General features: G+C 48.4%; 1 protein-coding gene across 1 annotated transcript in view; it reads right to left on the bottom strand.

Moving 5' to 3' along the window:
• Positions 1 to 629: 629 nt before the first annotated feature.
• Positions 630 to 17842, bottom strand: part of LOC135830603 (fanconi-associated nuclease 1-like) — a 62293-nt gene continuing 45080 nt past the window's right edge. The window contains exon 11 of the mRNA XM_065342859.1: positions 630 to 753. Within this exon, the coding sequence (XP_065198931.1) occupies positions 694 to 753 (60 nt within the window). The 3' untranslated portion in view covers positions 630 to 693. The remainder of the gene's footprint in view (positions 754 to 17842) is intronic.

Genomic DNA, 17842 nt, shown 5'->3' with positions numbered 1-17842 from the left:
GTCACCACGTCCACGATTTCATTGCCTGCGATGCTGCACCCGCTGCTTTGCATGTCATGATTGGAAGCTGTGGCCTTAGTAAAAATAAAAAAAAAATAAAAACTTTGCCAAATGGGGGGGGGGAGGGGAGGGGAGGGAGGTTCCCCCAGAAGAACACACTACACTGTAGCCGGGTGGTGGTGCGCCCCACCCTCCCCACCCTCCTTTTTTTAGAACTCTCCCACGCACAAGCACATACATACTCTTAGCTTCAGGCTCAGGCTGGCAAAAAGGGACACAGCGCGCTCGTCACAAACATTAGCAGTCCCCAAACTCAATCGGAAGTGATTTACAAACATCGGCTGCAGGACACATTTCAAGACAAGAAAGAGTCCCCTAGATAATCTCTCAGGTGAAGAAAGACTTCGTAAAGTCAACTTTGCGTATAACGAACTCTTGGCCGGGCATCAGAAAAGTGTTCTTATTCGCGAGTGTCGTTATACCCGAAGCTCATTATATGCATACAGGTAGAATGGACTTTGCTCTGGGCATGGAAATTCTGTCGTTATTCGCGAATTGTCGTTATATCCGCAGCCGTATTATAGCGAAGTTGAGTGTATTTGTAAAAGAACAAACATGTGCAAACTGGGACTGCGACTGGGACTGTACCTGATTACCTGATTGTCCATCACACCAAGTTGCTCCAGGCGCCGTTCAACCTTGTCTTTCCCGCTTCTCATAGAAATGAGTTGTGTAGAAGTCGAGTGGCATGGGCTGTGCAGATAGCACAAGCGTGACAGGCACAAGCAATACAATCATCGTCTGACATGGAAGATTAACGTAAGCAGTAAAGTCCATGCTACCATTCATGCTGCCATCTGCTAGAGATTGTGTCGAGAAACACAGGCAGCTTAGGAAGTATCACTTGGCGCCAGGCCACCACCGTGCCTGAGGTACCACAGTGGCAGGTGCAGCCAGCGACTAGCAGCGAGGGCAAGGTGGTACGTGTAAGTCTCACAACCAGCGCCCGACAAGGGAGCCAAACCTCCCAGTAGCGAGTACCCAGCTGACCGTGTGTGTGTGGGTGCCGGCCCAGTTCATTGCATGTAAAGATGTAAAGTGGGTCACGCATGCAGCACCACATTCGTTTGCACAGTACACGCTCCCTGCTGCTGCTGCCAGGGCTGCATTTCTACACTGAAATCAGTAGTCTAAGCACGCTCCCTGCTGCTGCCAGGGCTGCATTTCTACACTGAAATCAGTAGTCTAAGCACGCTCCCTGCTGCTGCCAGGGCTGCATTTCTACACTGAAATCAGTAGTCTAAGCACGCTCCCTGCTGCTGCCAGGGCTGCATTTCTACACTGAAATCAGTAGTCTAAGCACGCTCCCTGCTGCTGCCAGGGGCATTTCTACACTGAAATCAGTAGTCTAAGCACGCTCCCTGCTGCTGCCAGGGCTGCATTTCTACACTGAAATCAGTAGTCTAAGCACGCTCCCTGCTGCTGCCAGGGCTGCATTTCTACACTGAAATCAGTAGTCTAAGCCAATCATAATCTACCAAAACAATTATGTTTGCGAGGCAGGCATCAAAAATCAGGATATTGGCGTGTCATTTCCCGGTATTTTACTACTCCCTGGTCGTAAGCTCCATTGGCACGCACACACACACATGCACGCACACACACACACACGCACACACACACGCACACACACACACACACACACACACACACACACACACACACACACACACACACACAAGCACGCACGCAAACACACCCACAATGACCATGCTCTCATCGTGGTACCACCCAAATTCCTCACTTTCCAAAGCAATCTAATGTTGCTTAAGCGCTCATTCATTGCATGGGATGGAAACACCCGCCAGTACGGCCTAAACAGGTACACTCCCAGGCAGGTTGATGTTGACAATAGGGAGTCGTAAAATCCCTGGTTGGGAATGATAGAACATTGCCCACGACTGCTTAACTTACCCATGAGTAATTAATTTACGAGGTAGACAACCCAGTCAAACTCAATGGATAAGCAGTGGTTGCCCACAAACAAGCTGGGTACGAACGGACACCACAGACCTCATTACCAATTAGAAAAAGCTGCTTAATTGTTCATCTCAAATTTACATAATCAAGTAGCATGCTCCACTGTCTGAAGAGTGCTCAATACCCATATAAGGCAGAGCCTTCCACACAAGGGAGAGAGAGAGAGGAAGCTGTGCTGCAACTCCAAGTTTCACTTAGTCACCTGCCAGATGATCGTGACTACGTCAAACTCGGAGTTGCAACACAGCTCCCCCCCCCCTCTCTCTCTCTCTCTCTCGCTCTCTCTCCCCCTCTCTCTCCCTCTCTCTCTCTCTCTCTCTCTCTCTCTCTCTCTCTCTCTCTCTCTCTCTCTCTCTCTCTCTCTCTCTCTCTCTCTCTCTCTCTCTCTCTCTCTCTCTCTCTCTCTCTCTCTCTCTCTCTCTCTCTCTCTCTCTCTCTTGTCACCTCAAATTTAGCAATACATTGTAATAGACATGCTGCTTGTCATTCTCTTGTCCCATACGTCTCCTATCTCGACATTGCTAGTAAAATAACATTGTTTTGGACGGTGGACATAGTATTCTCGCTTTGTGCGGAGTGTGCAAGTGCGTATGGTGTCCTTCAAGAAATGGTCCAATGTGTTCTATGTGTGCTGGAGTACTGCCACTGTACTGTCTGGTACATAATTGACAGTGCACCAGCGTACGTAGTACGAGTGGGGTCATTCCTAATGGGCATAGGTACGCCGTACCGGGCATTATCGTCTGATAATGTCCGGGTATGGTGCTGCTCTGATTGGCCAAATGCTAGAAATGACCTGACAACAGGCAGGTGATATGACTTTGTATGAAATGCATATTCAGCTGCCACTGGGAGAGTCACTTCCTCAAAATAGCATACCCACACACATTATGCCATTACGCATGCTCCATTGTGACACCCACACCGGCATCCGATGCACGGAAAGCACAGCATGATGCGTGTGCACAAGTCAGTAGCAGTGAGTGGTGGGCACACACAAGCCGCTATCATCAACGACGTGTTCCGGGAGCACACGGCCACAATGGTGTTCCGTTGGACACCGGCATCCGACACAGGAATGGCGCCATCTTCCCACACCTTCCTCTCCCTTTGACACGACCAGAACTGCATGCCAGACAAACGGGCACCCGGCAACAACACGTTTTCTCTACATCCCCACTGCAACAAGTCAGCATGATACGGTGCACGTATACTTTCCAATCTGGCAGTCTAACTGTCAAGCATGCTAAACCTTGTTTCAGCACCGCCCGCTGATAACAAGTAACAAAGAAACACGGTTGTTGGGTTTTCCCCTCCACAATAGATCATGCTTGGATGGACCTGCACGGCTCCTGATAGATGACGTGGCACAAGTATGTAAGCACAGACAAGAATAACAGGACTTAGCTACTAGCGCATAGCAGGGGCACTGCCACCCTACAGAAGCTGGTTTGGCACCACAGTGTTTTTAAAGGAAGTGCACGGTTTTGCCATGCCAGTCAGTAACTTCTTTCGGACGGCTGATGGCATGCCTGAGGTCCTGTTCAGAGTTCTCCTACAAGGGGAAATCCCCATGGCTTAAAGCGTCTGTCACGACTGAACTGTCAGCCGAGCATCTCCATAACTAAACACTACCATGCTTTGAGGTGAGCAGGGAGAAAGCTTACGAGCGAAATCACCACAGAAGCAGTCACTGCTATGGTAGCTACCTCTACTGCAGAGCTCAAAGTCATCCCGGGCTGGCTCATCCACTGCCCTAACACTAGCACTACACCAGCACAGTGACCCTGGCTCATCCACTGCCCTAGCACTAGCGCTATACCAGCACAGTGACCCTGGCTCATCCACTGCCCTAACCCTAGCACTAGCGCTATACCAGCACAGTGACCCTGGCTCATCCACTGCCCTAACACTAACCAGCACAGTGACCCTGGCTCATCCACTACCCTAACCCTAGCACTAGCGCTATACCAGCACAGTGACCCTGGCTCATCCACTGCCCTAACACTAACCAGCACAGTGACTCATCCACTGCCCTAACCCTAGCGCTACACCAGCAGTCCAGCACAGTCATGACGTGCTGTGTTCTGATTGAGCGCACAGTGACACTGTACACAGGAACTCCACAGTCAGCCGTAGAGAAGGTGTCCACTAGGCAAACACATTCTCAGAATAGCAGCATGTGTGCCAAACAATCCCAGGCCAGTGCACAACTTGACAAGGGCACATTGTGGCAGGCAAGATGCAAGTGGTAGCAGGCACAAGGTGTGAGTGCATGTATAATGCGAGAGGCTCAATGGTGTGTCGACCACTAGCCACACTGGAAGTTACACACACTCACACACACACACACGCACACGCACACGCACACGCACACACACACACACACACACACACACACACACACACACCGGCGCACACTCCACTTTTGTCAGTTGGTAAGTACAGGCCGTGTGCCAGACTGGCTCCTTGCAGCCCCATATTTCATTACATTCGAACACCACACACGCTATCACTCAATCCACACTCCCATCCAAGGACTTGGTGATTTCATGGCTGGAATGTTCATTTTCAAAAAGAGAGCATACCTATGGATGTACAAGTCAGACTAATTTGCACTTGTAGCTTGTACTGGAAAAGAGGGAGATAAGAAAGTAACTTAAAAATTTATAATAAAGTCCCAAAACAAAAAGTACAGTAAGTAGATATAATAACTATTTATACGGCATTCTTACCAGTCTTATTCAAGAGTGTTCATGATCAGATGATGATAGTTTTCTGTGTAATCAACCATTATGCACACATATTATATTATATGCAAAGTACTTCATAGATCGTGGAATAAGATATCAATACTTCAAAGATCAAAGGCAAGTGAGTGAGAGATAGAGTCATCAGTGATAAATAGATACAGTATGTCATCATTGCAACTCTGTACTCAAATCTCAAAGTTCATGCAAGAGTAATAGCCACGCGAAAGCATAGGACAGAAGGAAATGATCAACACAAAATGCGAAAATGACAAGAAAAAGAGATCAAACCCGCTCCACATACTTTGGCTTGGTATTGTTGCAGCGTGCGCACAGGCATAGCCCCTGGCCAGACTGAAGTTCTTCACTGCTGCATACCCGTCCGCTGCCAATACGCCTGCACGGCATCGACTCGCCATGTGCGTACAGGTTACCCTGCCTGTCTTCACAGGGAAGTTCGCAGCGCTTGTTCCTGCGAATGGCGCGCAGCTTCTTGTTGCAGTAGAACACGACGGTGCCGTGGCACATACGTCCCTTGCCGTTCTTGCGGCAGTTGGAGTCTACCAAGGAGAGTTGACCAACCGGGGTGGAAGCGTCTTCTTCACTAGCATCAATGGAGACACTGGTGGTTGGAGCAGGAACTCCGGCCACACCCAGGACACGGTGGGTGGATGGACTGACTGTACCAGTGCTGCTAGTCTCCGTCGAGTTGGCAGCATTGAAAGTGTGGTTTAAATTACCATCAGCAGCGCTGTCAGCTTCTTCAACATCACCCAACACCATGTGTACCATGACGTATTCATCGGTGCCCCCTGTAATGGAAGCAGCAGGAGCACCTGACAAGAAAGCCAGACCAGCAGCGGTGAGAAGCAAGGCAACATGGAGAAGGGAAGACATTCTGGAGGTGAAAAGAAAGCTGGCTGAACACTGCTGCTATCACTTTTGCTAGAGGAGACTTGCTTCTGGCTTGTGAGAGCTGGGTAATGATGAGCTGAGCAAATCTGATCTCTTTTATAGTCAAGAAAGCCCACCCCACACTGTAACCAGACATTGCTCAGGACAAACAAGTACAAAACAAGTCAATGAACATGAACTACTGCAGATGAAGTTTGTCACACGAGATACGAGCCCAAACCACATGACACAACGAACATTGTCATCCATGAGCACAAGCATCCTGCTTCGTGCTTAGAATAAAGTAACGTCATCCGTACACACACGTCATGTCTAAAATTAGCAACAGGGACTACCAAGCATCGCATCACTGTACAGCAAGGTACTGATAGAGGATGCATGCACGATGGGAACGAGAAAAAAACAAAAGGAATACTGCCTGCATGCACACTGACAGGATATACAAGGCTCTACTATTCAGCGTGAAGAAAAACATGAATAATGAATACTAGTAGTGAATATACTCGTACAAGCCAGCCAAGCCACCCACACACTGTGAGTGTGACCAGCCAAGCCACCCACACACTGTGAGTGTGACCGCAAACCAGCATCCAGACATCCTCCATGGCGGCGCGTGAGCAAAACCTCTGGCTGAGAGAGTGCTCATGAAACATTCACTATGCCTCGCGGTGACACAACGTGCTGGTAGCAAAGGGACCACACTTTCCTTGGCAGATGGCACACGTGTCATGGCTGATGGCAAGCTACTGATCTGCATGTACCTACAGGTATAGCCTCAGGCTGCACACCATTACAAGAATTGGGGTAACAACTGGAAGCAGGCCTGGGACAGCCAAACTTCCCGAAAGCTGACTGTTGTCACTCAAAATCATCAACATAACACATTGTCCCAAAGGTGCACACCTAGGTCACCAGGGGCTGAAGCCTGACTGCAGCCAGAGCCTGAATTTACTGGACATCAAGCCGTCCACCATGCCATGAAGACACATTCTCGAGAGAATTTCCATGCACCCCGGAGACTGACACTCGGATCACAAACTCCCAAGCAAACTCGCTCATCCCGACAAGGATCCCTATCCCTGTTGCCTCCAACCAGGAAACTGCAGGACAGACAAGCGTCCACATTAGCATCCTTCTCAATGTCCTCCATCACAAACATACTAAAACTCATTAGCCATGCCGAACAGAAAGATGCAAGCTTGCAAGCTGCATCACCAATGCACCATGACTTGTATTGGATCAAGGAGGATAGGAAACAAAGAAGAATGTTTCTTCATTAGGGAAACAGAAGCATCATGCTTCCAGAGTTCATGCAGCAATACGTTCGTCTGGTGAATCCAGAAATATACCAGCTAGCAGTTCACCTTGATCACCATGATCACCTTGATCAACTTTAATTTTCCAGGCAAGGAAAACCAATGCCCAGTATGGCTACATTTAGCACTGTTGCCTGATATCAAGCAAATACTGCAACATACTTCTTTTGAAGTACACGTATAGCGTACACACACACGCAGTACACACACACACACACACACACACACACACACACACACACACACACACACACATATTGTGAAGAGTGCGGTATACATCAAAGACAATGAGGAAACCCACTGCCAGAGATGAGAGTACTAGTATCTAACTGAGTGGAAAGTAAGTGGGTAAAAGTAAGTGCCTGGAAGTGACACTGCACTACTAACAGTGAGAACAAGGAGCAGCCAAAGAGGGAGCCTATCTGAACCAAACACCCAGCAGCAAAGAGTCACTGGACACACCAGGGCACAATGCTAGAAGAAGGAATTTAATCTGGATCGCTAAACGCCATGCCGCTTAGTTGTCCTTTCTGGAAAGCCAGGTACAGCACTTGTGACAAACTGAAGCCCATTTATTGCCACATACTATCCTCATACTATCTCCATATTATTCCCATACTATCCTCATACTGTCCCTATGCTATTCCCATACTATCTCCATACTATCCCCACACTGTCCACATACTAGGAAGAGAAAAAAACGTCTGCGTCACTTTCTTCTCAGAAAGAAGAAAAGTGTACTGTTTCCAAGTGTGTGGCATGCTGATGTACCCATTGGACTTGGCATGCCTGAACTGCACACAGAACACGCTGGATGTAGCACAAACGAGCCATCGAATCTAATCTCTCAGCCGATTCAACTGCTGGTGTAATCCTGCGCTGAACTGAGTGAAGTTAGAAGAAAAAAGATTTCTTACATATAATTTAATACTCATAAAAAAGGACACACTTCAGGCTCATTACAAACATCGAACTGTTCCTGTTCCTTTTCCCTTGCCTGTATTTCACCTGATGAGAAGGCTTGAAAGTATACTTGTGAAGACGAAAACTTTCAAGATGTTTGTAATGAGCCTGAAGTGTGTCCTTTTTATGAGTATTATCGCATTTTTGTCTCAGAGGAAACTGTTTACATATAATTTACCATTAATAAGTTGGGTGGTGTGCTGCTTTGCTGCTTCGAATTGTAGTTAGACCGCTTTGTCAAATATCCTACTGGTCTCGTCATAGTCCAGTTACAATCGACATTCTTTGTTCCGTTGCGACTGTAGCTTGTACTCATTTCGTTGCGCTTGCCTTCCCCTCTTTGGTCTTTCCATAACCTTGAACCTTCCAAGTTGGAAGGCTGTCGGTTAGCGCTACGGAGATGTGTTGAAGCTAGGTGTCAGGACGTCGAATGTCTCAGTACTCTGCCAGTTTTGTGCCTAGTTGTTGCACTTTCTGACTGTACATAGTATCTGGTTACAGTGATGGAGAGTTACTCTCAACTCGTATCTATATTTCCTTTTCCTTTCTACATTAATAAGTGTCCAGTAATAAAGAGTAAAACTTTTTAGAACCCGTCAGGTCGTAAAATGTGCCTGGGGGGGGGGGGGGGGGGGTGCTGTACGCGGTGGCAAACACTTGGACAACACAATATGCTAGCGGCCATGCGACAGCAACAAAGAGCCTCCCTATGCTGTGCGCAAATTTATCAGCAGCACCTAAGCAAGATGCGGCTGGCGGATGGATTTGTGGCACCGTGCTCCGGTAGCAAGTATCACTACTCGAGCACCCTTACAACAGCCAATCATATCGATCAACATAACTACCTCAGGGAGGCAGTCAGGCAGTCAGGCAGTCATGTGATATCAGTAGTCAGTCATGTGACAACAACGCTGTCAAACGAACCAGACAGAGATGAAGGGTATAAGCAGCAAGAAACTTGGGAAAATAGCACAAACAAAAACAAAACAAAAAATTGGTAGCGTGAGCAATGGTTTGTAACGTTCGGGTTTGTCCAACGTCAAAACACTCCACCCCATACACACTCCACCCCATACACAAACTACACTTTACAGCTCCAGAAAACGACTGAGGTTTATTTACATAGAATAAAATAAATATAAATTCATGGTTCGCATGAGACTCGACTTCTAGCCGAGTGTTCCGTATCCGCAGGAACACCACCACCCTCTAGGATCAAGGCGCAGTTGCAACTCCTAGAGCAATGGGAGGTGAGGAGATCAGACCCGCCACATAGAACAAGGAAAGATAAAGATGAATTGCCAGGATGCGTGTATATACACAATTTGGGAATATAATTATAGGGATAACATAGAACAGAACAACAAGGACAATCAATATAGGGATAACATAGTTCTACCAAAAAAAGCAGCACGTGATCGCAGGTTTCCCCGCAGTTTCCCAGGAAATAAATACAAAAGATAAATACAAAATAGATGAGTACATGTACCAGAAGAGATAAAAAAAAAACACATATTCAACTCCAATCCAAGTATGCCTTTCTTGTGCCAGCTGAGCTTGTCTAGTTTCTCGCTGATGTCAGACGTTCATGACAATAGTTTGAAGGCGATTTCACATGTACAAATATAATCAAGTGCCACGAGACTAGTAAATATTATAGTAAATACAGCCATGTACTTCAAGTACCAATAAAGAATAGATGGCCACTCAAGTGTTTAGGGCAGTAGTCAAGTTCAAGGTGGCAGTCAAGCGTAGTGCATCCATCAAAGCAAGTAGTAACTTGACTTAGCATTGTGGCAGCGCTTGCACACGCAGCGCCCTTCGCTGGCCACCCTGTCTTCGATACTGCAGCTGCCGCCAGTGCTACGGTGCAGGCATAGCATTGTCTCTCCGTGTGCGTACAGGTTGCCCTGCCTGTCTTCGCAGGGAAGGTTGCAGCGCTTGTTCCTGCGAACGGCGCGCAGTTTCTTGTTGCAATAGAACACGACTGTGCCGTGACAAATCTTGCCAGTCCGATGACACACCGAGTTTGCTGGTGACACTTGAAGTTTGGAATCGTCATGCGCCACTTGCTGAGAACTGGAGGTAGATGACGCGATGGTCCCAGGCGTCGTCGGAGTACGGTCAGTTTGTGGCCATTGAGATGTTGCTGTGTTGCGGTCCATGCTGGGTCTGGTCTCCACAGTCACCAGCTCAGCACCATTGACCTCTTCAAAATCATCCATCCGATCTTCTTGAATATTGACATGGTCTGAAACGGAATTGAAGGAGGCAGCAGCAGCGCCACAAGCTGAGTTTGGTAGAGACACCATCCACCCGAAGACAGCCAGACAGACACACAGAGTTCGGAAAGGCGTGGAAGACATGATGGCTCTATTCGACCAGAAGAAAAAGACACTTTGCTGCTTTGCCCTGGGGAACACGTACTTCAAGTAGGACTGTTACCTGGATGGCTGGATGAGCTAATGATGAAATCTTTGGGCAGCACGGGCCACTTTATAGGTAAGGAGAAAGCAGCAGTCCAGTAGACCAACTGCAATGTTACTTTAAAACAAACATAGAGACACAGTGCACTAGTACCATGTACGGGGTATATACTGTATATGATGGTGTCCGGGGACAAAATGAAATGTTTACATTACCGAAGTGGCACAACATGAAAGACAAACAACATGCCAAGGTCCAAACAGGTACATCGATTAGGCAGAGAACAGTTTCCCCCTCTCCCCCACAGATGCAGATGATGCAGTGCCGGGGAGAGCACTGGGTCCTGGCAATGTTCGAACGTGCCACGCATGGTGTCAGGCCTTACGCCCAACAGTGTCAGATGACACATAGTACATGTTTATCACACATGTTGCAACGTGACCGCACAGTGCACGCACACAGAAGTACAGTAGTCTGATTCAGTCTCGATTTCAGCCCGAGTCAAGCTCCATGCGTCGTGTAAGCACTCCAGTCAATCTGTGTTCACGGCGGGTTAAAACTACTCGGAGTCTTTTACCTGCTTCTACCACCATTGCAAGACGTCAGTTGAAGATCACGCACTCTGGTTGCAACGCCAGTCCTCTTCATTCCTTACCCAAGTCCTGCCATTGTACTATATTTCTCGTGCTCTGAGTCATCGGTACAAGCTCCCCCCCCCCCCCCCCCCCCAAAAAGCTGTGACTTGTGTAGTGAGCTGGCCAGAATGTCATGATTACTGGAATGACAAGAGACTATAACATACAGCAGTGTGAATGTAGCACATCATGAAGGTGTGAGTACGACACATGCAGTGATGTGTAGAATGCAACATATGACAGCTAGGTGGTGTAAGAACAACGCAGTCACTATCACTACATCACTCCTTCTCCCAAACAAAAAGCCGGTGCCGGGGAAAGCAAATAGAAGGAATTTAAAAAAAAGAAGAAGAAGAGAGAACACAATATGAAGTTTTGAATTTCAAAGCACCCAATGGAGGAAGATAGGAACTCAACTTCAAAAAACACAAAAAGTTGTCAAGTTGAACTTTCAGAGTGAGTATGATGCATTTTTTGCAATAATCTTTTAGGATAAACTGTCTGCGTAGAGCCGTGCCTTCTCAGTAAATTTGATATGCCGTCCGGAGCGAGTCACTGAACCATCGACGAATGAGCGCTTGCCGGAAGCAGCTGAAGTGTGTTCCTTCGAAGCAGGCTGGCTTTCACGTGCAGATGAAGGTTGAGAGAGTGGCATGTTGTGGCATGGCGAGCCCGGAGGCAGATCCACAGACGGTAGACATGCCGAAACAGCACCTGGCACTGTAGACTGACCAATCCGAGCAGACTGTCCAGTTCCGGTTCTATCTGGTTCTGGCACTGAAGGCTGACCGATCCGAGGAGCCGCCTGTGCTGGCGCTCGCTCAAGGTCCACCTCATGACGGCTGAAAGACGGGTTCGCTGACGACATTGGTGGAGAATCGTCCGGGCGATGCGGTGAAACAAACTCTCGTACATGCTGCCTATTCCTCAGTAGGTAGCGAGAGCCATCGGTCACTCCTACCTGACGGCCGAACTGGTTCACCACGGTCCATGACTGAGACTTGTCGCAGTACCCGTCCTGCACAGTGACTTTTGTGCCAGGCCGAAGCTCAGAAAGCATTCTCACGCCACGTCGGGAGTCGTGTTGTGCAGACATTTCAGCTTTTGCTTTCAGCTGGTGCTGGGGATTCACAACAGTGGGGTGGAGTTGTGCCGGGACTCTTGTACGCAGTGGTCGAGAGAACAAAGCTTCACTTGGTGATGTACCGAGCATTCTATGCCTCGAACATCGAATGTCAAACAACACTTGGTTAAGACGCCTCTGGAAAGGGAGATGTGGCTTAAGAGCAGACAGTCTCTCCCTTAACACTCGATGCAGACGCTCCACCATGCCATTCGAGCGGGCATACCTTGGGCTGGATCGTACATGTGTAATTGTAAGCCGGCTGAGAAATGAAGACATCTCCCCAGAGACAAACTGAGGGCCGTTGTCCGAAACTAAAGTCTCGGGAAGACCAAATGCAGAGAATACCTCATCAAGTTCATTGATGACGGAAGCTGAGGTTGTCGAGCGCATTATCTTCAGAATAGGGTACCTGGAGCCATAATCGACTATGGAGAGAATCGAGTACCCCTCAATGGATACGATGTCCACTGCCAGCTTTCTCCAGACGCCAACGACCTCAGTCGGTTGGAGCTCTTGCGCATTATTGGTACGTCTCCTCCAGCATTCAGAGCAGCGTTCCACGTATGTGCTTGCATCCTTAGTCATTCCTGGCCACCAGACTCTCTGGCGCAGGGTGTCTTGGAAGGCCTCTTGTCCAGGATGTCCTTCGTGTGCTAGGGTCATGATCGCTGTTCGTAAACCTTCAGGAATAACGAATCTGCCACCGAACATTAAGATGCCATCTACCACTGTCAGCTGATCACGGACGAGATAGTAGGGGTGCTCCGGTGGCAAAATGTCAAGCCACGAATCATACAGTACGCGTTGAATCACTTTGCTCACTACTGGATCATCTTGTGCAGCACAACGAATGTCTGCAATGCCTACTGGAGCGGCTTCCAAAACTAGGCCAACATACTCATGGAGAGAACGCGATTCGGCTGGAGAAGCATCAGTAGACGCTACCGGGGTTCTGGAAAGTGCATCAGTACAGAAGAGCTCCTTCCCTGGAACATGCTTGAGGGAGTAATCGTACGGCATGAGCGCGACTAACCAGCGCTGCAATCGAGGCGGCACATCGTCAAATGCCTTCTGCACAATCGGTATGAGAGGTTTGTGATCAGTGTACACCTGTACATGACGACCCAGAACATACTGGCGAAAACGGGTCAGTGCAAACACTATGCCGAGCATCTCGCGCTCCATCTGCGAATATCGGGACTCTGTGTCCGTGAGCGTGCGGCTGGCGCATGTAATGGGCAGCCATTGTCCAGCCTTGCTTTGCTGCCACAGAATAGCTCCCAGACCAGAAGGTGAGGCATCGGAGCTGATTGCTGTCGGTACGTTTACATCCGGCTGGAAATATGCAAGTGTTTGCAATGAAGAGACTACAGCTTGCTTAGCTGTGGAGAACGCTTTGAGAAGATCATCGTTCACAGTGAATGGTTCACGCTTCATCAGCTGGCGTAACGGCTCTGTGGCTTCAGTCAGGCGAGGAACAAACTTTCCTAAGTATGTGACCATACCCAAGAAGCGGTGTGCATCCGCTACAGTCTTTGGGGCGGCCATGTCGGCGATAGCGCTTAGCTTGCTGCTGTCCGGCTGAACTCCATCTCTGGTCAACGTGTGGCCCAGGTACTTGACCTGGTCTTTGCCGATGTGACACTTGGCCCAGTTCAGCTTGAGGTTTGCTGCCTTCAGGCGTTCCAAGACACTCGCCAGGCGAGCATCATGCTCAACTTGATTCCTTCCGAAAATCAATATGTCATCTATGTAAACAACAACACCCGGCAGGCCAACTAGAATATCCGACACCACTCGCTGAAAGATTTCCGGGGCGCATGAAATACCAAACGGCAGTCTCTTGAATCGATACGATCCACAGTGTGAAGCAAACGTTGTAAACGATCGTGATTCTTCCTCCAGTAACAGCTGGTGGAATCCCGATTCGGCATCCAACACTGAGAATACTTGTGCTCCTGCTAACTCGCTGGTTATTTCGTCTACTGTTGGGAGAGAATGGCGTTCTCTAATGATGGACTTATTCAGCTGTCTATAATCCACACATAACCGGAGTGTACCGTTAGACTTACGGACAGGCACAACAGGCGAGACCCAAGGCGATGCCTCCTTCACGGGCTCAATGATGTCAGCCTTAGCCAGGCGTGCCAACTCCTTTTCTATGTCGGCTTTGGCGCTAAATGGAGGGCGGCGAGCTGGTTGGGCTACCGGTCTAGCGCTCTTGTCCACAGTGATAGAAACTGGAGCAGTTTCAACAAGACGTGCTGTATCCGCCATGTGTGCATTCACAAGCAGTTCCAATTGTGAGATGACATCTTGTCCAAACAATACAGAACGCTTGCCAGCCGGTACAACGAAACATTCACAGAGAATGGTGTTGTCTCCTACAGCAATATCGACGTCCGCCATGCCAAGAGTCTTCACTTCGCCACCGTTGTATGCTCGAAGTATGCGGTCACTTGAGCGGGTAGGCTGCACCACATCATCCGTGAGAATGGTGCGTGTTGCTCCGGTGTCAAGCAATCCCTCACATGGCTTGCCATTCACCATCAGTGTCATGGTGAACTGGCCTCTGGCTGCCTTATCGCTGCACGCGAAAATAGAATCATACACCACTTGTGCAGTGTCACTGTCTTCCTCCGCATCTACTGCATTGGCTTTGTTAGGCTTGCGTGAGAGACACACCGCTTCGAAATGGCCAACTTTCCTGCAGCTGTTGCAACGGACATGTGCTGCTGGGCAGAACTGCTTTCCATTGGCATGCATTCGACCACAGTACTTGCAGCCAGGACCTTTCGTCATTTTCCTCTTGAGCTGGTGCTTGGGTTCACTGCCTGACACAGCCGCTGTGGTCTCTGGCTTCACACATGCTGCTACACTAGGTCCTGGTTCACTGTTGTACAAGTTGGAGTCCAAAAGTGATGCTTCCATAGCAACTGCCTTCGAGAGAGCGTCCGCCAAAGTCAGCTTAGGCTCCTTCAATAGTTCGCGCCTCGAGTCTTGCGACCTCAATCCAGCAATTAACTGGTCGCGGACTTGAGTATTGACTACCGTGTCAACATCTGTCGATGCGAAACTACACAGTTCCACTTTCTCTCTCAGCCGACTCATGAAGGTTGAAACCGATTCGTCCGGCAGCTGCCTAATCTGACGAAACTTGTGCCGCTCTGACGTCGCATTGATGGACGGTCGAAAATGGCAACGAAGTGACTCAGTGAGGGCTTTGTAAGTGTCTCCCGGGTTATCGTCAGTTGCATCGTCTGGAACGGGAACGACTAAACCTTTGACGATCCTCCTGACATTGAGACCGGCGAGATTCAAGAAAAGGCACTTCTTTTCTCCTGGGTCCGTCACTTGGCAGATCTTCATATAATCATCGACATCTTCTAGCCAGAGATTGAAGTCTGCGCCCGTATCTCCACCATAGCCAGGAGAAAATTCTTTCGGAGGTCGTCCCTTTGCCATAGCGTCAAGTTGCTTGAGCTGTTCACTGCGCCAGTGTAGTGAGCTGGCCAGAATGTCATGATTACTGGAATGACAAGAGACTATAACATACAGCAGTGTGAATGTAGCACATCATGAAGGTGTGAGTACGACACATGCAGTGATGTGTAGAATGCAACATATGACAGCTAGGTGGTGTAAGAACAACGCAGTCACTATCACTACAACTTGGGTTCTGAGTTCATTTCTAGATTATTTTCTGGTCAAGGGAGACGTCACGTGTTATACTTGTGCAGAGATTTCAGTGTTAATCCAGGCAGGTTGAGCCAGAGGCAGAGGCACTGATATCCAGATGAATATTACTTCCGGCAGGTGGAGGCGAAGAACCATTATCTGACCACTCAATGCCCTATTACATCAGAATTCGGTCACTTGGGAATTCGTGGCCCATGTTTTGCTAAAGGTATTCACCAGACAAAACGGAAAGCGACTTTAATATTAACGCTTGACACCCACAAGCTAACAACCAACAACTGCATCCAACATTTCCCTCCAAAACCCAGGCAGGGCAAAATAAGATACCAATGTGTGCATGTGTATATACTTGTACAATAGATTCACACTTAACAATGTGTAGCGGCCTGGCTTGGAACCAACAGATTGCAATTCCAGCATAACACGCCATAGCACTCAGAGCAGCTATGTGCCACACACCCTTCACCAGCAATTCTTAGAAGTTACTCTCCCACCGGTTCGGCGTTTCAGTTTGTCACAATTCGTCTTCGCTTAGCTTCCCCTTTCTATGTTAACTACATAAACGTGAGCATCCCAAGTTGGGTGGTCTGTTGCTTTGCGTCGTCGAGTTGTAGTGAGACTGGTATGTCCAATAGTCTTATTAGTTTCGTCGCCATCCAGTAACCTTAGGCATTCTTTCTTGCCGTGGGATGTAGCTCGTGCTCTTCTTCGTTAACGTTCCTTCCCCTCTTGGACCTTTCCTAACCTGAGCCTTCCAAGTTGGAAGGTTGTTGGTTGCGCCTCGGAGGTGTTGGAGCTAGGTGTCAGGTGGGTGAATGTCTCAGTACACCTTGTCAATTTTGTGTCATTGTGTCGCACTCGCTGACTGACTGTATACGATCTGGCTACGTTGGTGGACAGTTAGTCATAACTCGTAACATGATTGAGGTTTATTTACATAGAACAAGGAAAGATAAAGATGAACTGCCAGGATGCGTATATGTACACAGTATGGAATATAATTATAGGGATAACACAAGAGAGAGAGACTGGAAGCTTTGTCACAACTCTGAGTTTCACGTATTACTACGATCATCAGGGATAACATAGTTCTACCCAAAAAAACACGTGATCGCAGGTTTCCCCGCAGTTTTCCAGAGAATCAATCAAAAAAAAAGGGGAGTCCATGTACCAGAAGAGATAGAAAAAGAAGAAACATCTATTCCAATACAAGTACGCCTTTCTTATGCCAGCTGAGCTTGTCTAGTTTCTCGCTGATGTCAGACGTTCATTACAATATTTCGAAGGCGATTTCACATGTACAAATATAATCAAGTGCCACGAGACTAGTAAATATTATAGTAAATACAGCCATGTACTTCAAGTACCAATAAAGAATAGATGGCCACTCAAGTGTTTAGGGCAGTAGTCAAGTTCAAGGTGGCAGTCAAGCGTAGTGCATCCTTCAAAGCAAGTAGTAACTTGACTTAGCATTGTGGCAGCGCTTGCATACGCAGCGCCCTTCGCTGGCCACCCTGTCTTCGATACTGCAGCTGGCGCCAGTGCTACGGTGCAGGCATAGCATTGTCTCTCCGTGTGCGTACAGGTTGCCCTGCCTGTCTTCGCAGGGAAGGTTGCAGCGCTTGTTCCTGCGAACGGCGCGCAGTTTCTTGTTGCAGTAGAACACAACTGTGCCGTGACAAATCTTGCCAGTCCCGTGACACATCGCGTGTGCTGGTGACACTTGAAGTTCGGAATCGTCATCCGTCACTTGCTGAGAACTGGAGGTAGATGACGCGATGGTCCCAGGGGTAGTCGGTGTACGGTCAGTTTGCGGCCATTGAGATGTTGCTGTGTTGCGGTCCATGCTGGGTCTGGTCTCCACAGTCACCAGCTCAGCACCATTGACCTCTTCAAAATCATCCATCCGATCTCCTTGAATATTGACATTGTCTGAAACGGAGTTGAAGGAGGGAGCAGCAGCGCCACAAG

The sequence above is a fragment of the Sycon ciliatum genome, chromosome 1, assembly GCF_964019385.1.
Source record: "Sycon ciliatum chromosome 1, ocSycCili1.1, whole genome shotgun sequence".
Classification (NCBI taxonomy): Eukaryota; Metazoa; Porifera; class Calcarea; order Leucosolenida; family Sycettidae; genus Sycon; species Sycon ciliatum.
Note: the sequence above shows the minus strand (reverse complement) of the source record. Positions and strands in the feature narration are given on the sequence as shown.